General features: G+C 39.4%; 1 protein-coding gene across 1 annotated transcript in view; it reads right to left on the bottom strand.

The window, feature by feature from the left end:
- The window catches only part of LOC117987053 (lachesin-like), a 77,448-nt gene extending 77,201 nt beyond the window's left edge, over nucleotides 1–247 (bottom strand). The window contains exon 1 of the mRNA XM_034974006.2: nucleotides 27–247. Coding sequence (XP_034829897.1) covers nucleotides 27–96 — 70 coding nt within the window. The 5' untranslated portion in view covers nucleotides 97–247. The remainder of the gene's footprint in view (nucleotides 1–26) is intronic.
- Nucleotides 248–21,112: the final 20,865 nt, after the last annotated feature.

Below are 21,112 nucleotides of genomic sequence, written 5' to 3'. Positions count from 1 at the left end.
AAAGTTTCAATAAAAGTAAAACTTACCGACAGAATCCGTACATCGGAACAACACTGTAACTCCCACAAGTATTACAATCAACAACCGCCGCCACATCACTAAAACAACGTCACAACACTAACAACGTCACAACAAAAAGAAATCTGAACGAAACTTGTACATTATCGGTACACAAAACGTCTTCGCAGTATTGCAATATTACGATAATCGTCGCTCAAAAATTCAAGATGGCGGTAATATCCCTCCCGAACGGTTGATACGCAACTGGGGGACACAAGTTTGGACTTCAAGGAGCGGATCCTCCGCGCATGCGCCACCACCAACTTGGGATAAAATGTTAAGGTAGATTTTTTATTTAGATACAAGTTAGCCCTTGACTGCGATCTCATGGGTTAATAAGTACTGAGTGACAATCTAAGATGGGAGCGGGCTAACCAGTGGGTATGGTTTAATAAACCTATTATACCGATTATCAGTTTCTACAAGGCATTATAATGGAAGGCTTAGTTGATTAATAGAATAGGCCTGGGCCGACAACCGAGCGAAGTCAGGGCTGATCAACTTGTCTGGCATATTATGGAATATTATATTAGGTATGTCGGAGAACAGGAGGATGGCTGACAATTATTATTCATCTTTAGCCGACATCAGGAGGTAGTAATTAATAAGTAGGTACTTTAATCCATGTTCTTTACAAATAGTTCTCAGTAACGTATCGCACATGGAAACCATCAACGTAACACAACCAGATCACCCTAACCTAACCCTACCTATGGTCGCCTCCAACCACCCCTCACAGCGACCCCTCACCTCACTCTAAACTAGCTAACCTAAGCTAAACATTACATCGTGTGATTAGGGCGCAATTGCTATTGCAACCTCTCAATCAAGTCACGACCTATTCCGTTATCTAATCATCTCAAGGTAATCAATCACAACTTCATGAACGCTCTTAAAAGGATCATTGCATCGACTCTCTTACGATCTAAACCAGATCTTATAATTGACTTCTCATTACTAATTCAGAATATCGCAATAGCTCTACCTTCTCCACTCTGTGCACATCTGCATACAGAACACCATAGCATCGTGCGCCACCACTACTATCCACCCAAATAAGCGATCACAACAGAAACCAGGTAGAATGTAAGCTATTCGATCTCATGGGCAACTCATTGTCTAATCCATTTCAACATTACACGAGAGTCATCAATGATCCTTTACCAACCGGGTTATACGATTCTAAAGCGGGTACCTACTATCAAAGTTAACTTCAAGTTACTATCGCACTAAACTATCACTTCAAACTAATCATTATCTCAACTGCCGGTATATCTCCAATTACACTCTAAATCACTAGCGTCTGCAGAAATAACCTTAACGGATGTCCTTATAATAATCTATCCACTGAGCCAAACGTTAACTCACGAATTACTCTAATATTCACCAATAATTAGTATTCCATATTCGTCAAACAACTACGCGAACATTATTAATAGTGCTTTGCAGACAAAGTCACCGGATGGCACTAGATGTTACGATTTAACACAATGTACATTAGCATCGAACAATTACTGTTCTAACTATATCACAATCACCGAATTAAATATCACGATTAAGAAACTACCTACCTATCTCAAAGAATAATAATTAGCTAAGCTACAATCTGATACCTACTTAATTAATTTAATGCGAGAGAAAATTGTGAACCACAACAAATGCGTGCGTGTCAAAGTCCAACTCTGACAACTAAAATAAAGATGGCTACCTTCCGTAGAGTAAAGCTCATACGTTTCTTTTCACGGTGTCTACAGACAGTAAGAACTCTTTCAATATCGACCCTCCAATACGGCCATTCTGACATGCGACCGTCCTCGGGCGCTAGTATGTATCAAGCACAAACATTTTATAAACGTCAGAACATCCGCTCGTTCATCCTGACAATCAGCACAAGCACACAAACCACATATTCTGTAGCATGCATATCACAACCATTACAAATAAAACAAGCATGACACAACCAAAGCATAGCCCAACTGTATTGTTGTTGTTGTAACTGTAACTGTACACACTGCACCATTTGCCATAATAGACTCACCGCTCATAATTATGTCTCATAAAACCCGAACTCCAGCAGTACCCCGCTACTGATCCTATCACCTGTTCCAAATACCCACCACACTATACACCAAGCTAACTCCCCTCAGCTGAAACGGCCACGCCGCCGTCCATCCATTATCGGAACAGCCACCTCGCCGTTTATCATCTAAATGGCCACCTCGCCTTTTAGATAACCCCCTTTTTTTTTCAAAACAGCCACCTCGCCGTTTATCATCTAAATGGCCACCTCGCCTTTTAGACAACCCCCTTTTTTTTTCAAAACAGCCACCTCGCCGTTTATCATCTAAATGGCCACCTCGCCGTTTAGACAACCCATTTTTATAAATCAAATATTCTTTAACGTCGCAATAGCACTTTTCCAAAAGCAATTCACTAAGCTCTTCCTTATACACATCCAAACTCATCCTTTTGAGGTCAATCAGCAGCTTATTGTTCATTTTTTTTTTTACAGCCATAGCGCAAACGCTTTTAATGCATGTACCACTGTGACATTCTGAAATGCATAGCTCGTGCGTGCATCCAACCGACCCACTCATCCTTACCTCATAATCTCGTTGGAAATATTTTTGACATCTCCTAATAAATACGCCCATATCCTCTATGCTCATACATCGCAGTGGAAGGACCCCCACGCATACACAAATTCGTCCAATTCAGCACACACACCTTGCACCCTCAAATTAGAGTTCTTGTCGCAAATTATTCCCAAAAACTTTAACTCATCAACCCTCTCCATCGTCGCATGATCATGAACTGCATCATTTTAGTTTTATTTAAGCGCACTTCCAAGTCATTATTACTAATTCAATTAATTATCCTCCAAAGCGCCGTTCAATTCCCATTCCTACGTTCCTTCAACATTATTCTATCATCTGCAAACAATACACAACGAACAATGGTCGCTATCGTAATGTCACCAATACAAGTTACAAAAAGAAAACAAATATTCCGGCGAATTTAAAAACCTCCTCCGTTTTTGAAGTCAGTTCAAACGGAAGGATTCTAATACACCACACATACCATACACTCTGAGGTACCCCCCGCTTATCACATTCCAGTAGAGATTCGTACACCCTTTGGTATTATTTTTCATTCTAGCAATCCCAGCGCACATTTTCAGTCCATTCAAATACGACTCTATCCATTCATAAGCTCTTCTTGCAACACCATATCCATCTAATTTATCCAATAATATTTTATGATTCACAAAGTCAAAAGCCTTAGTCACATCCAGAAAAATAATAGCAATAGGTACCCTGTCATTCAGGCTATCATTATCTATTCCACTTAAACAGAAACAATCCTCGACAGTGGAGCTGTCATTGCAAAAACCAAATCGTTCATCCACGAGCACACCATTGGCATTGAATTTTTTTGAGACGTTTCACCATTACCTTTCCAATCATTCCCGCTAATATTGGCACCAATGTTATAGGACGGTGCCACATCAATCGCCTTTTTTTTTTGAACACGGGCTACAGGAATGGTAACTATAGAAATTTTTAAGTTGCTAGGGAAAACCCCTTATTCAAACGACTGATTCACTCTGTCTGCAAATACACTGCATAGGCGAATAGCGCACTCCTCTACAGAGCCAGTCCTCATCTCATCTTAGCCCAGCTTCAGTGTCACTCGGTGACTCTATTATACCAAAAATCCCTTCAGTCAACCATACCGTTTTATTATTACAATTATCCATTTTCACCTTCTTAAAGGGTAAACACAGCACATAGAAAAGTTATACAACATCATGAAAGGAATCAAATGCCTCGCCGACGCTTTCCGAATATTCGAAAATGTAAGGGACTAGATAAATTTCATGAATAAAATTATTTCGTATTATCCCCGTTGTAGTCCCTCCCATATTAAGACCATGCAGACCTATATCGCACTTTTTTTTTCAACCCTTACTGCCAATGCCCAAGTAGCATCATGATCTGAGAGTGCTAGATAGTCAATCTCAGCAGCTGAAAACATCAGACCACTAGCTATTAAATTAGATGACAACCGTGCTGGGACATCACACTCCCAATGCTATAACCATTTAGTAAGGAAACCAAGTAGTTTGGAACCCTCGTAGCCTTAGCTCCAAGCTTACACAATTCACCATCACCACCATACCACATAACTCCAACAACTGACAGTCAAAATTGTAAATTAACTAAACTTAACTATTTTGAATAAATGATTCGAGTTTTGAGTTTAACTCCATTAAATCACGGCCACTTTCACCACTCCTTAGCGCATCTCTACACAAAATAATCCTTCTTTCTTTCTCTTTTTATTCAAAACACACAAAAGTAAATCAAGCTTTTCAAGAAAGACCACGTGTGGGTATTAAAATTGAAAACATGTCTTGCACAAATAAATAAAAAAAAAAAAAATCTTGTAACTTTTTTTTTTTTTTTTTAAACAAAGCTAGTGTTGCAATGATTTTCGAAAATGTGGGCATAAATCGTGTATCCCACTTCTGATGTCGGAGAACAGGAGGATGGCTGACAATTATTATTCATCTTTAGCCGACATCAGGAGGTAGTAATTAATAAGTAGGTACTTTAATCCATGTTCTTTACAAATAGTTCTCAGTAACGTATCGCACATGGAAACCATCAACGTAACACAACCAGATCACCCTAACCTAACCCTACCTATGGTCGCCTCCAACCACCCCTCACAGCGACCCCTCACCTCACTCTAAACTAGCTAACCTAAGCTAAACATTACATCGTGTGATTAGGGCGCAATTGCTATTGCAACCTCTCAATCAAGTCACGACCTATTCCGTTATCTAATCATCTCAAGGTAATCAATCACAACTTCATGAACGCTCTTAAAAGGATCATTGCATCGACTCTCTTACGATCTAAACCAGATCTTATAATTGACTTCTCATTACTAATTCAGAATATCGCAATAGCTCTACCTTCTCCACTCTGTGCACATCTGCATACAGAACACCATAGCATCGTGCGCCACCACTACTATCCACCCAAATAAGCGATCACAACAGAAACCAGGTAGAATGTAAGCTATTCGATCTCATGGGCAACTCATTGTCTAATCCATTTCAACATTACACGAGAGTCATCAATGATCCTTTACCAACCGGGTTATACGATTCTAAAGCGGGTACCTACTATCAAAGTTAACTTCAAGTTACTATCGCACTAAACTATCACTTCAAACTAATCATTATCTCAACTGCCGGTATATCTCCAATTACACTCTAAATCACTAGCGTCTGCAGAAATAACCTTAACGGATGTCCTTATAATAATCTATCCACTGAGCCAAACGTTAACTCACGAATTACTCTAATATTCACCAATAATTAGTATTCCATATTCGTCAAACAACTACGCGAACATTATTAATAGTGCTTTGCAGACAAAGTCACCGGATGGCACTAGATGTTACGATTTAACACAATGTACATTAGCATCGAACAATTACTGTTCTAACTATATCACAATCACCGAATTAAATATCACGATTAAGAAACTACCTACCTATCTCAAAGAATAATAATTAGCTAAGCTACAATCTGATACCTACTTAATTAATTTAATGCGAGAGAAAATTGTGAACCACAACAAATGCGTGCGTGTCAAAGTCCAACTCTGACAACTAAAATAAAGATGGCTACCTTCCGTAGAGTAAAGCTCATACGTTTCTTTTCACGGTGTCTACAGACAGTAAGAACTCTTTCAATATCGACCCTCCAATAACAGTAAGAACTCTTTCAATATCGACCCTCCAATAGGTATATTATATTATATTTTATTTGCAACCTGTTCAGACACACTGGCCCCTTCCCATCTACATGGAACCAACAACAGAGCTGGTGCGGCATGTGAAGCGGCTGAAAAAGCCAAAACAAGCAAATACAGGGGTCTAGGCTCCGAATATGAATTTGTCCCATTCGGTGTCGAGACCCTTGGTCCGTGGGGTCCTAGCGCTATAAGACTTTTTAATGAAATAGCAAAAAGGTTAGTCGTCGACATCACAGGAGACCGAAGAGCTGGCAGCTACCTCGGACAAAGAATTAGCCTAGCTATTCAAAGGGGGAACGCTGCCAGTATCTTCGGAACCTTGCCTTTTAATAATATATTTTAGTTATAATATTGTATTTTTTAAGGTTTTAGTTTTAGTTTAAATTATATTTATTAATCTATCATTTCAATCCAACACAACGTAACGTGATTCAGCCCCCAGATCAGACCAGAAATTTAGAAATTATAAAATGCCAAATTTTATAATCCTGCCGGGAATCGAACCCGGAACCTCCCACTAATAAGACAACAGTGCTTACCACTGCGCCAGGGCGGTTGTCGAAGTACATTTACCGTTCTCTATAGTAGTACATCAGTTTTAGGTTTGACTAGCATACCTATCTTTGAATTCACCATAGCTTTTATAGGAACAGAAAAGAATTTCCTTTTCATATCGCCAACGACATAATTCCGTTGGAGTGTTTTCTTTTGACAGAGTCAACGGGGCTGGCTCTCGTAATTTGTAAAGAATAACTTGCCCTGCATAGAAGTAATCCACTTGCAGTTTTCGAGGGCCTATTCATTTGCAATGACTTGGAATTATAACTACTACACTTCTGTACTTTTTACTTTTTCACTCTCACTCTCACTCTACTTGCAATAACCTTAGCACGTTATACAGTACGCGGTAGAAAATAATGTCCACACCGAACCCATCGCCGGCTCACTACAGAGCACGGGTCTCCTCTCAGAGTGAGAAGGGCTTTGGCTATAGTCTAACACGCTGGCCGAGTGCGGATTGGCAGACTTCACACACTTTTGAGAACATTATGGAGAACTCTCAAGCATGCAGGATTCCTCATGATATTTTCTTTTATCGTTAAAGCAAGTGATATTTAATTAATTAAAATGCACATAACTCCGAAGAGTTATTGGTACGTGCCCGAGATCGAACCCCCGACCTCCGATTAGGAGGCGGACGTCCTAACCACTAAGCTATAACAGCAGCACCCTTAGACTTAGAAAGCTGAAATTTTTGAGGTTCCCTTTGTAATGTAGTGCTTATCAATCTACTTGTCTTAATAATTAGGCTGGATTTTTCGAAATTCCCTCGGAAGCGAAGCTAGTAGCAGTCGTTAATAATAACAATATAGTTTGAATTTAAATTTTTGTATTCGTTTTTAAATACATAGATATTTAATTTAATCATGACATCTCAAAATCAAGTTTCATATGTGTGTATGTGTATTCACCTTTGCGTGTTAAAAGTAAAACCCATTAGTAACATTAAAGATAAAAAAATCGTGTATATCCAAATTCCTTAGGAAATGCGAAGCTCCTTGGTACCAGTTACGAACTTTTCCCCTAAATCATTTTCAACATAATAATATCGAATCGATCGAATTTTCGTCATATATAGTTAAACTAACACAGCATCACCGCCACACAACATATTATAAAAATCTTATAAATAATGCTCAATTAGATGATGCCCGCGACTTCGTCCGCTAGGTTTGAGGTTTTTTAAAATCCCGTAGGAATTCTACAATTTTCCGGAATAAAACGTTCCCCGGGCGTTAGCTTATATAGCTAAATCTATTTCATCAAAATCGGTTGAACGTTTGGGCTGTGAAAAGCTAGCAGGCAGACAGACAGATAGACAGACAGACAGACACTTTCGCATTTATAATATTAGTATGGATGTATGTTTCACTCCAACACCGGAACATCCTCAGGAGATGTAGACTATAAAGTTTGAGTAAGGGAGAGGTTTTGAGAATGTGTGGGCCTGGGGCCACATCTTGTACGGTATACTGAAAAAAAAAACCAGCCAAGTGAGAGTCAGGCTCGCGCAACGAGGGTTCCGTACTACAGTCGTATTTTTTCGACATTTTGCACGATAATTTAAAAACTATGATACATATAAATAAATAAAAATCTGTTTTAGAATGCACAGGTGAAGTCCTTTCATAAGATACCCCACTTGATATAGTTATCTTACTTCGAAAATTGAAAATACTAATTATTAGTTCAGGACCACAAATTTACGGTTTTCAGAATTTTTCCTGAATGTCTGCTATAGGACCTACCTACGTGCCAAATTTCATGGTCAACGGGAAGTACCCTGAAGTTTTCTTGACAGACAGACAGACAACAAAGTGATCCTATAAGGGTTCCGTTTTTCCTTTTGAAGTACGGAACCCTAAAAAATAACAGACTCAACTTTGCACCCTTATATCTGTCGTATTTAAGTAAAGTCAAGTCTGCGTCGTCAGTCAAAGGTCGTTACGTAAATGTTTGACTCCCAGGTTCGCTCGCATGGTCGAGCAGTGTCGATGTCGATGCAGAGAACTCTGCACTCGACTGGAAGCTCAGCGAAACCTGTGATGCGTATTTACTGACGAAGCTCAAGCCGTTTATATGAAACAGTTTGCTTTAAACTGCCAACATGGAAAGGCTACAGAGGATTATAGCTCCTAAAAGCCCCAATCGCTCAACGGTTAAAGGAGCGGACTAAAATCTGAAAGATTGACTGTTCAAATCCCACCCGTTGCACTATTGTCGTACCTACGTTACCCACTCTTAGCACAAACTTCACCTAGTTGGCGGGAAAAGGGGAATATTGGTCATGGTTTATCGGATGTCTACGTCATAATAGCTATCTGCATGCCACATTTCGTGCCGATCTATACAGTGGTTTGAGGAGTGCGTTGATAGATCAGTCAGTCAGTCACCTTTTCCTTTTATATATTTAGGTTACCCTCAACCCTTAAACTAGGTTAACCCGTGTCATGGCGTAAACCTTTTCATTCTATGAGGAGACCATACTCAGTAGTAGATTATCGATAGGTTGTCAGCATTAGGACACGGCAAATTATGATTTGGTTTTATATTTAGAAACAAGTCATTTTGGACACACTAAAATTATCCACTGCCTTTCTGATGATAATATCTATTCTATACAAACGATTGAAACACAGGCACAAAGGCATAGAAGGCATAGATATAAATACATCGATAGTGTATCACATTTAGGTCAAATAAATACCGAAATAATTTACAATTCTGTGAGCACGTCTATTATTGTCCTTTGACTACTAATCTGGCGGCTTTACCCGCTTAGAGGCTTCCTTGCGCAAGTGTATCCAAATAAAATCTATATATTTAAAATTCAAAGTCCTGACTGACCGACTTAAGTATATACCTATCAACGCACAGCCTAAACCACTAATCCTAGAGAGGAGGGTGTGTTCTTTGTGAAGAGTAGGTATCCACGAAGAAAGGATTTTTCGAAATTCCACCCCTGAGGGGGATAAATGGGGGGTGGAAGTGTTTATGAAAGTCTGTCTGTTGCTGATAGGCGTTACGGATTTTGTCCCTCAGAGAGACACCCAACATGGCCCGCTCCATAGCACGCTGAGCGACTTTGAACTCCTGGACAAGGCCAAGTGTCCACGTCTCAGCGCCATACGTCATCACAGGTACTTTTTCAAAAGTACTTGTAAAAGTTTAATTGAACCCCACGTCACCCACGTGTCACCCACGTGTTATATAATTAAACTTTACTTTAAATAGTACAAAATCATTATCATACTAACTAACTAATTAGTTACAACTTTACTACTTGGCTTAAAATTACCCTCGACCCAAAAACTAGGTTAACCCGTGTCATGGGGGTCAGTCTCTTCCCAGATATGCAATGACAAAAATTATTATTCTTACTTTAGAGTGTGTATGAGCGCGCGCGTGTTTCGGTGTATGGGTTTGTGTATGAGTGTGTGTTTGTGTGTGTGTTTGTGTGTGTATGTATGTGTGAGCGTGAATGAGTGTGTATATTCTTATTATATGTATGTATTACGAATTAGCTTTTCAGTAGCTTCATAAGTTAGGTTACTTAACATGTTCTTCAGTTTATTACTAAGTCCGTGTATATTAGTATAAAAAAATAAAAAATATTTTTATTTAATTTATTTATAAAAATTACAAATCGAAAATATCATCTAAACCACCGCAACGAGGCAGGGTGCTGGGAACGCTGGCAGCGTTACCTCGTTGAATGGCCAGACTAATATGCTGACCGAGGTAACTGCCAGCCCTCCGGTCCCCCGTGGATTCCGCGAGACGGGATGAAAGGTCCTTAAAAAAGGATCTAGCATCCTCGCCCCACGAACCCATGGGCTCCACCCCAAAAGGCACAAATATGAAACTATTTTCTATATTCTCATATTTGCGCCTCTTGGCCCTTTCTGCCTTAGTAGCCGCCGCTCCGGCCGCCACGGAATTATTTATACAGAACAATCTTGTCAGTCTACGACAGTACCTGTGTTAGCAAAGGCCGGCCATTGATTGAGCCGCGGGATACAATAAAGCCGAAATAACGTACGTCCAGAGTTATGAATTTGTACGCGTATTACAATCGTTGTTCTGCAATACTGTTTGTTGTACAAGTTACGATTCACAATACGTGGATATGTTTTGAACTAACAAGTCCCGGCTTTGTATACTTACCTATAATTATTGTATTCGGCTTTAATCACAACTAGATGATGCCCGCGACTTCATTTGCGTGAATTTAGTCTTTTTTTGGGTTCCGTACCTCAAAAGGAAAAAAGGAACCCTTATAGGATCACTTTGTTGTCTGTCTGTATGTCTGTCCGTCTGTCCGTCGTGTTGGTCAAGAAAACCTATAGGGTACTTCCCGTTGACCTACAATCATGAAATTTGGGAGGTAAGTAGGTCTTACAGCACAAGTAAAGGAATAAATCCGAAAACTGTGAATTTGTGATTACATCACAGAAAAAAATGAAATGTGTTCATGAACAAATATTAGTAGGTATTTTCAATTTTCTAAGTTACTACTTACTACGTAGACATCCGCTAAGAAAGGATTTTTGAAAATTCAACCCGCTAAGGGGGTGAAATAGAGGTTTGAAATTTGTGTAGTCCACGCGGACGAAGTCGCGAGCATAAGCTAGTTAGAAGATAAATTCTATCAATGTACATATAGATAGAGGTAAGGCATTCGCTAACATCTAAGGCAACATATCTGAACGATAATACCTATGTTATACCTAACCTAAGCTTTCTCGACCCTTTTCTGTCCAACTGAACATCATAATCTATCTCCGAGGTATATTTAACACAAGATTGATTAAGCTCTTGTATCTACAAAAGCAATGGAAATGGGAAAATCCGTCATAATATATTTACACATGAAATTTCCAGGTAAATACACTGCAAAAGTGGGGTAATTATAACAAAAGTGGGGTATTTATAACTTCTTTCAGATCCTGATAAACAAGATTAGGTGTTTTGCTTTACAGTTGGTTGATTCTATAATGAAAGCTCATATTGAGGTTCTGAAATCACTTTGAATTATTATTGTACACTTGAACCTGCTGTTTTTGCTTTTTAGGGTTCCGTGCCCGAAGGGTGCCAACGGGACCCTATTACTATCTCGTAAACTGTAATAGGTAAAGAGTTGTCATAACGTGTATTTACATTTAACACTGTAACAACAAATAATAAAAACTACAAAATGGCCAGCATGAATTATTAAAAAAAGTCTTATATCTTGTACCTGACGGTACGGTACGATACGGAACCTTTAATGTGCGAGTCCAACTGGCACTTGACCGATATTTTCTACTCAATAATTCCGATAATTGAAAAACTGTGATGCATAAAAATAAATAAAAATCTGTTTTAGAATGCACAAATGAAGCCCTTCCATATGATACCCCACTTGATTTAGTTATCTTACTTCGAAAATTAAAAATACTAATTATTAGTTGATGACCATAATTTAGTCTGCTATAAGACTTACCTACCTGCCAAATTTCATGATTCTAGGTCAACGGGAAGTACCCTGTATGTTACTTGACATACCGACAGACAGACAGACAGACAGACAACAAATTAGTGATCCTAAAAGGCTTCCGTTTTTCCTTTTGAGGTACGGAACCCTAAATAAATAAATAAATAAAATAAATATTAAAATACGTTTTCATTTTGGTTCCGCACACAAAATATATTTAGATGCAACGATGCGGAATGAACAAACGCGTTAGTGAAATTGTTTTAGGATTTATAATTGAACAAACATACGCAGAATTCCAAATTACTTGCAATTAATTCGAATATTATTTCGGTTTCGAATAAATTGTGTCCTCAGTGACCTACTAATGGATTTTCCCAGTAGAGCAGCTATTGGGAAAAAACTAATTCATAACGAGTTAATTTTTTCCCAATAGCTGCTTTATCGTTATGTATTGTTAGTTGAAAATACCGTTAAAAATACCGCTTCGGATGCGGTTGGCACGGTGCTATGTTTTCTCAGTTTTATTGTATGGAGTCGAAGCCTGGACTTTAACGCAAGCGATGAGCAACAAGCTGGAGGCGTTCGAGATGTGGGTGTACAGGCGAATGTTGCGAATCTCATGGAGAGATCGTGTACGCAATACCACCGTGCTGCAAATAATGGGGAAGTCCACTGAGTTACTTAAATGTGTGCAAAGGAGAAAGCTCGAATATCTGGGCCATGTTATGCGCAACCCAAAATACGATCTACTGCAGCTTATAATACAGGGCAAGATAAAAGGCAGACGTAGACCTGGCCGTAGACGAATATCCTGGCTCAAGAACCTTCGCCAGTGGTTTAACATGAGTACAAGATCACTGTTTAGGGCAGCAGTAAACAAGATCCAGTTAGCCTTAATGATTGCCAACCTTCGGTAGGAGATGGCACTTGAAGAAGAAGAAGAATTGTTAGTTGGAGTTGTTGGTGGTCTGTGCTCGAGCTGACGCTCCCTGACAGTTGATAGAAGATCCCTGAAGATATCTGAAGCGCAGACTCACTAACCCAACTCTTCGTAATCTCGCGCCCTAGTTTGCCTTAAGGTGTGTACAGATTGGTGCAAGGTAACATGCAATGTATCATTCTGCCTTTCACTGCATGTTCGCAAGTGGACGTGTGGCGCGCTCTTACCGCGCATTCACTATGAACCTCCATGCTGCTGCCACCTGCTGCCCCGCGTACACTGCGCGCCCCTTTGTGTTTGCCGAAAAACCGACAAAATACCACGGATCGGTCCGCGCGCGGCTTGAAGGCGGGTACAGATTGCTGTAACGTAACATGCAATGTAACACGCAATGAAAAAATTTACCGTCCACATTGTCGCAATGTATCATGCAATGTAACAAAATTCCCATAGTGTGGACTGTGGCGCACGAACCGTGCACAGTACGCGCACGAACAGTACAGTTAGTATAAGATTTCATAGTTTTAAAAATACCAAAGTCGAAATCGACTGTTTCCATACATCTACAGGCAGCGACACAGCGGAAATATTGCGAACTAAAGATGATCGAGTGTTTGCGAGTATAGCTTTCAACTTTACGATACCAATTACCACATAACTACGTCACCATCGAGAATGGTTTGCGTTTACCTACACCAATACCAATATCGAGTAATTTGGCAGTACGAGTCCTAAGTTTGACGTCCTAAAACTAGTAAATGACGTCATTTTCGCTTATGGATACGAGTCGATAGTCGAATTGTAACTCACCAAAAAATACTCGGTGAGAGAAGCGTGAAAGCTTATTGATAATTAAACAAAATGATGAAATTTAATAAGTGAAGTGCCTTAATTTGCCCACGGAGGCAAGGAGAATGTTTGGGAAGGTAGTCAAAGCTAACCGTCGTGATTGTGTAACTTAAATTTGGTTCAGCGGCGTAATTTGTGATGTGCGCAGTGTATCGGTCAAAGAAACAGGTTCTCACATAGCCCAAACCCTCCAGCAAGTTGAAGTGACAGTGAACAATCCATGCATGTCGTACTGGGTTGAGCATCCGTCAAAGAAACAGGTTCTCACATAGCCCAAACCCCCCCGTAAGTTGAAGTGGCAGTGAACAATCCTTGCCTGTCGTACTGGGTTGAGCATCCGTCAAAGAAACAGGTTCTCACATAGTCGAAACCCCCCAGCAAGTTGAAGTGGCAGTGAACAATCCATGCCTGTCGTACTGGGTTGAGCATCCGTCAAAGAAACAGGTTCTCACATAGTCGAAACCCCCCAACAAGTTGAAGTGGCAGTGAACAATCCATGCCTGTCGTACTGGGTTGAGCATCCGTCAAAGAAACAGGTTCTCAAATAGTCGAAACCCCCCAACAAGTTGAAGTGGCAGTGAACAATCCATGCCTGTCGTACTGGGTTGAGCATCCGTCAAAGAAACAGGTTCTCACATAGTCGAAACCCCCCAGCAAGTTGAAGTGGCAGTGAACAATCCATGCCTGTCGTACTTGGTTGAGCATCCGTCAAAGAAACAGGTTCTCACATAGTCGAAACCACCCAGCAAGTTGAAGTGGCAGTGAACAATCCATGCCTGCGTTCCTACTGAGTTGAGATTTGGTACCACAGCATACCTACAAGTACCTAGTGGGGTACCGACCGATGGACCGTTCATATTATAGAGTAGGTACCTAACGTAAAGTGGCTGAATGAGGATGCCTCAAGACTGGATGTAGAAGACAGACATCCACAGGCTAAAATGATAGATAATGATAATAGTGCATCTCGGATGAATCATTTTGTGCAGCGATGACTGGATGTAGAAGACAGACATCCACAGGCTAAAATGATAGATAATGATAATAGTGCATCTCGGATGAATCATTTTGTGCAGCGATGACTGGATGTAGAAGACAGACATCCACAGGCTAAAATGATAGATAATGATAATAGTGCATCTCGGATGAATCATTTTGTGCAGCGATGACTGGATGTAGAAGACAGACATCCACAGGCTAAAATGATAGATAATGATAATAGTGCATCTCGGATGAATCATTTTGTGCAGCGATGATTGGATGTAGAAGACAGACATCCACAGGCTAAAATGATAGATAATGATAATAGTGCATCTCGGATGAATCATTTTGTGCAGCGATAGCCATCCATACATATAGCTCGCAGAATGCATTTACTTGTAGCGTTGTAAGATCGATCACAAAGAGTATGTCACACCTTGATCATTGAGGCAAAGGTAAGATATGCACAATTTATTACCTACCTATACCTAGGTACCTAATACCTACATAATATTATTCTAAGCCTTATGGGTAGGTACATCAAACGTGTGGCTCAGATTTCCTACTAAGTAGGTGCCTACTTACATTAATTTGTGATTCAATTATACATATAAGTTGGTACCTACATCTGATAAAATCAACCCATTTTTTCACCAGAATAGAAACCTAGGTAGGTACCTACCTACCAGGTATATTAAGAAACATACATACAATAACAGAAAATACCTACCTACTACCTACCATTACTTGCATCCATTCACAAACAAGAAAGTAGGTACTTAATTTATCTATATATAAAAAAGGAAAAGCTGACTGACTGATCTATCTAATTGAAATTTGTGTAGTCCTCGCGGACAAAATCGCGGGCACAATCTAGTATAGAAGGGTATAAGTTAGTAAAATTTTGTATGAAATGGACCTACCTACCAAATTTAGCTAGCTTATTATATTAAGTATTTTTCTAAAATAAATTATTATTTTCAGGTTGCAGATCATCTATGGTACCTAACCTATACTTACCAGATTATGTTGCCTATCTTCCAGCTACCTAAGCTAGGGCCACTAGAACCTAACTTAATTCAAGAGTCAAGACTGCAACTAACCTGGGGGTCATCAGACTTGTAGAATACCTATATAATTTGAACTGTTTATGATGTACCTACTTAAATACACCTTATGAATTTTACAGCTGATGTAAAATACTTATACGCATACCTACCTACTTATAGTATCTAATTTAAATTTAAACAAAAGAATTTAATTTGTTTTATTTCATCCTAAAAAAAGTAAGTTTTCAGATGATACTAATAATAGTTAAAAAGTATTCTGGAATTTGCCTGCCTGGATATTTCCGGGAATCTATGATCAAAACTAAATTAAAATGACAGGTTTATGTGTATTGCTGTTCCTTTCATAAGCTCCCTGCACTGCAGAAAAGGATAGCAATACATTTAGACCTCGTCTAACAGAATTAGCCACACTGTCCCCAACTGTTTGTGCACCAAGTCTCATCAAAATCGGTTCAACACTTCAAAGATTAGCTCACAATTTTTTTAATTATGAGCTTATTGAGAACGTAACAGGCAATTTTCAATTTTGTTTATTTGTATGAACATTTTGAAACGTGCAGCCTTGATGGGGGTAGCTGAGGTAAAAGGGAGGGGAGGGAAATCATTCCCTTGGAAGGAGTGATTTTCCGCCGGGGATGTATACTTTTTTAAATGATTTTTAATTTTGATAAAATTGTCATTGACTTAAAACAGCCTCGGTAGGGGGCGGCGGGGTAAGTCAACCCCTTCACTCCTTCAGCCAGAGACTCACTCACGTTTTGTATGGATGAATCCAGAGACTCCGGAACGTCCCTATCTCCTCTTCTTTTCTCCATCAAGGCGGCAAGTCTCAAAAGCTAGCCCGTTGTATGTAGGTATGAATTAAAATGCCTATAAAAGAATCTTATGGCATGACTAGCTATAAAAACACTATGTTCATAATAGAAAAGCAGAGACAAAAAACATTTTATTTACTATTAAATTTTTATATTGTTATAAAACTGTAGTTTGTTGCGCAGTGTTACTGCACTTAGATGACTTATGAGGATTCTGTAGAGTGTAGTCTTGATGCAGCAAAATCAACTTGCATTCTTCTAACAAAGTGGATTAGGCAGGTGGTGTGGTCATTCACAGGCTGTTAACATAACGTAACTAACTGGTCCACAGTTATCACTGAAAAAATAGAAATTATTGATCTTTAATTTTTTAAATTGCTAATTAGACAAGAACTATTCTTCTTATTTTACTATCTATCTTAATGAGGTCTAAGTTTTATTTATAATATTAATTAATAAGTAGATGATGCCCGTGACTTTATCCGCGCTGATTTAAAGGGTAAAAGTAGCCTATCTCCTTCTCCAGCATGTAACAAAGCTCCACACTAAATAATTTATACTCGCAACTTCATTTATCTTGTGGGAACTGTTCGATTTTCAGAGCCTAGTTTATTTAAAAATAGGCTATATCCATCCCCAGGATGAAAGATCTTTGTACCTTTTGTCAAAATTGGTTGAACGGATGAGCTGTAAAAAGCCAGCAGATAGATAGACAGATAACCTTTATACATACACTAAAATACAGCTCAAACTCAAGGTCCCGAACTTAATTACATGTCTTAAACAAAGAAAACTGAATTGATTATTAAAGAGTTGCCTTTCTGTAATAGATTACCTAGATGTTTTATTGCAACTTTAACTTCAGTGTACCACAAGATTATGTCTAAAATGTGTTGTCATTTATCAAGCGGTCAGTAGTCAAAACTGTTCTAACAAATATAATTATTAATGATGGCTCAGCCCTTTTTGAACTCATTTAATGCTAGGTACCTAGTAGACAGTAATTATTTAAGTAGGTAGGTACATATGAAGTTATGTTATGATTTAACTATACTCTTCAAACCTGGCCACTTGTCTATGTGTCCAAATTCAGATCAAGAGATTTGTATTACCTAGTAATTAGTACATTATGTGAGCGTGATCCGAAGAGAGAGAGTAAACTTACTTAAGGTCGTCAGTCCAGCGGGTTGGAGGTCGTCCCACACTGCGCTTGCTGATACGCGGTCTCCACTTCAGAACACGTCTGCCCCATCGGTTCTGCGGCAGACGTGGCCTGCCCACTGCCAGTACAGATTTCTAATTCGTTGGGCTATGTCAGTCACTCTGGTCATCCAACGGATTTCGTTGTTACGGATTTTGTCCCTCAGAGTTACCCAACATAGCCCGCTAAGCGACTTTGAACTTGTGGACAAGGCCAACTGTCAGTGTCCACGTTTCAGCACCATACGTCATCACAGGTAGGACACATTCATTAAAGACTTTCGTCTTTAGGCTTTGGGGTATCGACGAATTGAAGACTTGACGCAATTTTCCAAATGCTGCCCAGCCCAGCTTATTTTTCTGTCAGCTTCCTTGTCGAAGTTGTTTCTACAAAGTTGTATTACGTACAATAATATATACCTAATAATCAGTAAAACTTCAGTTTTCTAGTTAAAACTAAAGCGATTGTTCCGTTTGTTTCAGTCTCAACTCTCAGTTTCAGTTATGATAAAAGGTTATGTTGGTTTCGTTGGTTTGTTTTGATTTATTTTTTTACAGACAATGACAGAGTAACAGACTAGAAAGCGGTAACTTTTTTTTTAATCTGATGAAAATTTGGCTCTGGACACAAGTTTCTTGAGGTTTTTAGTGATCTTAGACAAATTACCATAGACACACACACCATAGACTAAGTGGTGGACTGTCACTTGTTTGTCATTGTCACGCTGTCAATCTGTCATTGTCAATCTGTCAAAAACGTCAATAAACGAAATAATAAATGCCAAACTCAACAAAATGGCAGCGTATATCTGTCCCCCTTTTTTTGCGAACGTGTAAGAGAGACAAATTGTGGCGAGAGTTGGACCATCACGTTTACTATTTCTTTTACTCGATGAGTCCAATACTGACTGTTATGGCCAACTCATACTGCCGGACAATACGTAAACATTGACCGTGAGGAGTAAACGAAACGATAAACGATAAATGCATTGTTCAATCTTGTACTAACTGTACAGAGCATTTCAACTCGTGCGCGCCGCGATCCGCCATTTGTCGGTTTTTCGCCGAACACAAAGGGGCGCGCACAAAGATGCGAGTACGTACGTGCTCAGATCGTACGCACGCTGCGTCCACATTTATGAAATGCTCCTTTCATGTTACATTGCATGTTACGTTACAGCAGTCTGTACCCGGCTTAGCGTGCGCAATGCGCATGTAATGCGCAGTTCGCGCGCGCCAGACGTCCAAACTATGAGAATTTGTTATCTTACATGTTCCCTTGCATGATACATTGCAGCAATGTGTACGGCGAATTCTTTCATTGCATGATACATTGCAAGTTTCCTTGCACCAATCTGTTCGCATCATATGGGATAACCGCCTCTGTCTACTACGCATCGTTTGTCGGTCCATTTAACTTACAAACAGGACCGAGTGGACTTTGTGAGTTAGACGAACATTATAACAGGGTAAAGTAGATGTAAGACGACAGTTTATAAAAATAACCGCGTCCCGAAAACATCGTTAAAGATGTTTTGGCGCGGTGCGTGTATTAAATCTCAACTTTTACCAACAATTACCATAAATCCGTCCCAGCGCTGAGTAAATCAAATTGTGGGTCACTGGTACCACAGAATATTAATAGTCTGGGATCTCCTTATGTGTATTATGTATGCTAAAGCACTTTGCTCCAAGGGTTTTATAAATCAAATCGTTTTTTCCGTGACCTGGTTGTTTGTTAGCGGTTGAGAAGTCGTCTTCCCAATTGTGGGTTCGGGGGTTCGATTCTGGCACACACCTCTAAGTCTGAGGCCACGTATCAACGTATCGTGTGGCCTCACTTTTACTTTTCGGAGATGTGCGTTTTAAGTACTTAATTAAATATCACTTACTTTAACGGTGAAGGAAAACATCGTGATGAAACCTGAGAGTTCTCCATAAAGTTCTTAAAGGTGTGTGAAATCTACCAATCCGCATTGCCAGCGTGGCGGACTATGGCCATTATTAGAGGATACTCGTGCTCAGTAGTGCCGACAATGGGCTGATCATGATGACGATGACGCCTTTCTGGTTTATCCGCTTCCATGTGACTGCAATAACACCCAGGTGAGATAGCAGTCAAATGCTAAAGTGTCAACGAATGAAAAAAAAATGAAGTAGAAATATAAAAATTGCATCTGGTGCAGATAGAGTGCGTATATTGTGAACTGCATACAAGCAGTGACGATTTGTTTTAATATTTCACACTCCACCGCTTGGTGCACAATTTAGCTACCATACAGTATGGTTAACGTAGTGGTGTCGAGTAAAATTGTTCGAATAATCTGGCACTAAAACATGTTTAACACCATAGAAAGAAAACTTACTCACTGACTAACTTGTCAACGCCCAGCCCAAATCCTTGGACTTAGAAAGTTAAAATTTTGCACAAAGGTAAACCTACTTAAATCATGAATTTAATGATTTGTTAAAAAATACTATTACATTATTTATAAGTATTCAACTTAAAAGTAAGGCTACTATGATGCTTCAAAAGTAACGTTTTTAAAAATCCATCATGATCAACTCTTTAGGTACCGGCCCTCTCAGAGTGAGAAGAGTTTAGGCCATAGTATGTCACGCTGGCCCAATGCGGATTGGCAGACTTCACACACCTTTGAAAACATGGAGAACTCTCAGGTATGCAGGTCTTCTCACGATGTTTTCTTTCACCGTTAAAGCAACTGATATTTAAATGTTTTTAAAAACGCACATAAATCCGAAAAGTTTCGTGCTCGGGATCGAACCCCGACCTCCCGAAACGAAGACGGACGTCTGAACCACTAGGCTATCACCGCTATCTCAAAAATTACTTATATGGCGCTTTATATCGATATAATTATTAGATTTGCATGAAATATGTATTAATAAGGAAATGTCGATTATTGCCGAACTGAATGATTGCTAAACCATGACAGTTTCATAAATAAAACTCGAACAATACGCGAAAAATATTTCTGAGCGGCCCATTGAAAACTTCAGTTCACATTGTACTGTTTATATTTATGTTTATTGTGAATGTGCTGCATATTTAATGCGTAAACATTTGATTTGGTCGCGGATTTGTGTGTTTTACATATTGGCATGGAAATAAATCTGATTGACGGACTTCGCGTTCATACAATCTTTGTCACTATATTGATATACGTCCCGAAAATTGCTATTGCGCTGGAACCATGTCTCATTAACATCGAAATGACGTAATTTTGACGTCGTCGGCCGGAATAAAAATATACCATCAGCTCGAAACTTCAGTCTAGTGCTAACGTCACTAAAATGGCGGC

The sequence above is a fragment of the Maniola hyperantus genome, chromosome 12, assembly GCF_902806685.2.
Source record: "Maniola hyperantus chromosome 12, iAphHyp1.2, whole genome shotgun sequence".
Classification (NCBI taxonomy): domain Eukaryota; kingdom Metazoa; phylum Arthropoda; class Insecta; order Lepidoptera; family Nymphalidae; genus Maniola; species Maniola hyperantus.
Note: the sequence above shows the minus strand (reverse complement) of the source record. Positions and strands in the feature narration are given on the sequence as shown.